The sequence below is a fragment of the Psammomys obesus genome, unplaced genomic scaffold (assembly GCF_907164565.1).
Source record: "Psammomys obesus unplaced genomic scaffold, mPsaObe1.curated_primary_1811, whole genome shotgun sequence".
Lineage (NCBI taxonomy): Eukaryota > Metazoa > Chordata > Mammalia > Rodentia > Muridae > Psammomys > Psammomys obesus.
This window is the reverse complement of record NW_026589537.1, coordinates 104,193-105,588: the sequence shown is the minus strand read 5'-3', so window position 1 is coordinate 105,588 and position 1,396 is coordinate 104,193. Positions and strand designations below refer to the sequence as shown.

At 39.5% G+C, this 1,396-nt stretch overlaps 1 gene segment (V, D, J or C); it reads left to right on the top strand.

The window, feature by feature from the left end:
- Nucleotides 1-787, top strand: LOC129675098 (immunoglobulin kappa variable 4-1-like). The segment is given in 2 exon segments: nucleotides 1-49; nucleotides 495-787. Coding segments are annotated over 2 exon segments (342 nt in total).
- The last annotated feature ends 609 nt before the right edge of the window (nucleotides 788-1,396 follow it).

Genomic DNA, 1,396 nt, shown 5'->3' with positions numbered 1-1,396 from the left:
ATGGAGTCACAGACCCACGTCCTCATGTTGTTGCTGTTCTGGGTGTCTGGTGAGATATTTAAAAGTATTATTATCATTTCAAAGTCACATCTTTGTATAAAACAAATTTACAGTGTGTACCAGGGTGCAGATTTCTTATAATTATTTTATATAATTTTTATATAATTTTATAATTATTTTAAAATAATTATAATTTTATAATTATTTTATAATATGCTGACAATATGATAAGAACATTTACATAACAAATTTCTTAAATTTCTCTTTTTTTCTTTCCCTCTCTCTTTCCTTTTTTTGATTTTTCATACATGGTTGCTCTGTTTAATTGACCCCTGGCTGTCCTGGACTCACTTTCTTGACCAAGCTGACCTCTAACTCAGACAACTGCCTGCCTCTGCATCCTGAGTGCTGGGATTAAATAACAAATTTCAATAGTCATATCATAATTTGTGTTTGTGTATGTATTAATTTTCAATATCTACTCATTATTGTAAATACCAGTGGCGACTTCGTAATGACCCAGTTTCCATCTTCCCCGTTTGTGTCAGCAGGAGAGAAGGTCACCATCAGTTGCAAGTCCAGTCTGAGTCTTTTAAGCATCAGAAACCAAAAGAACTACTTGGCCTGGTACCAGCAGAAACCAGGGCAATCCCCTAAGCTGCTAATCTACTGGTCATTCACTGTTCAAGCAGGGGTCCGAGATCACTTCACAAGCAGTGGACCTGGGACAAATTTCACTCTCAGCATCAACAGTGTGCAGGCTGAAGACCTGGCAGTTTATTACTGACTCATCTGGACTGGCTGCATTCTCTTCCTCTGTGGTCCAGAAAGGCTATGGCCCCCTCAAGGGGAGGTGATCAAAGAGCAGGCCACTGAGTTCATGTCAGAGACAGTCCATGTTCCCCTTAATAGGGATTGCACTTAGATACTGGGCTTCTATGGGCTACATCTCTAAAGAGGTTCCAGGTTATCCCCATGCATGTTTCTTAGTTCGAGTATCAGTCTCAGAAACATTCCCTTCGCCAGATTTATTTTTCTCTACTTGTGGCGCTCCTGTCCCCTTCAGATCTTTCTATCTTTCCCTTCTTTCATAAGATTTCCTGCACTCTGCCCAAAGTTTAGCTATGAGTCTCAGCCTCTGTTTTAATACTCTGCAGGGTAGAGTCTTTCAGAGGCTCTCCTTGGTAAGTCCTGTCCTAATCCATGTTTTCTCACTTTTCTGATATCCATCTGGTTTGCCTTTCTGAATGAGGATTGATCATCTGACCCAGGGTCCTCCTTTTTGATTAGCTTCTTGAGCTATACAGATTTTAGTATGATTATCCTATATCATATGTCTAATATCCACTTAGAAGTGAAAACTGAGTATATACCATGTGTGTCTTTCTACTTCTGG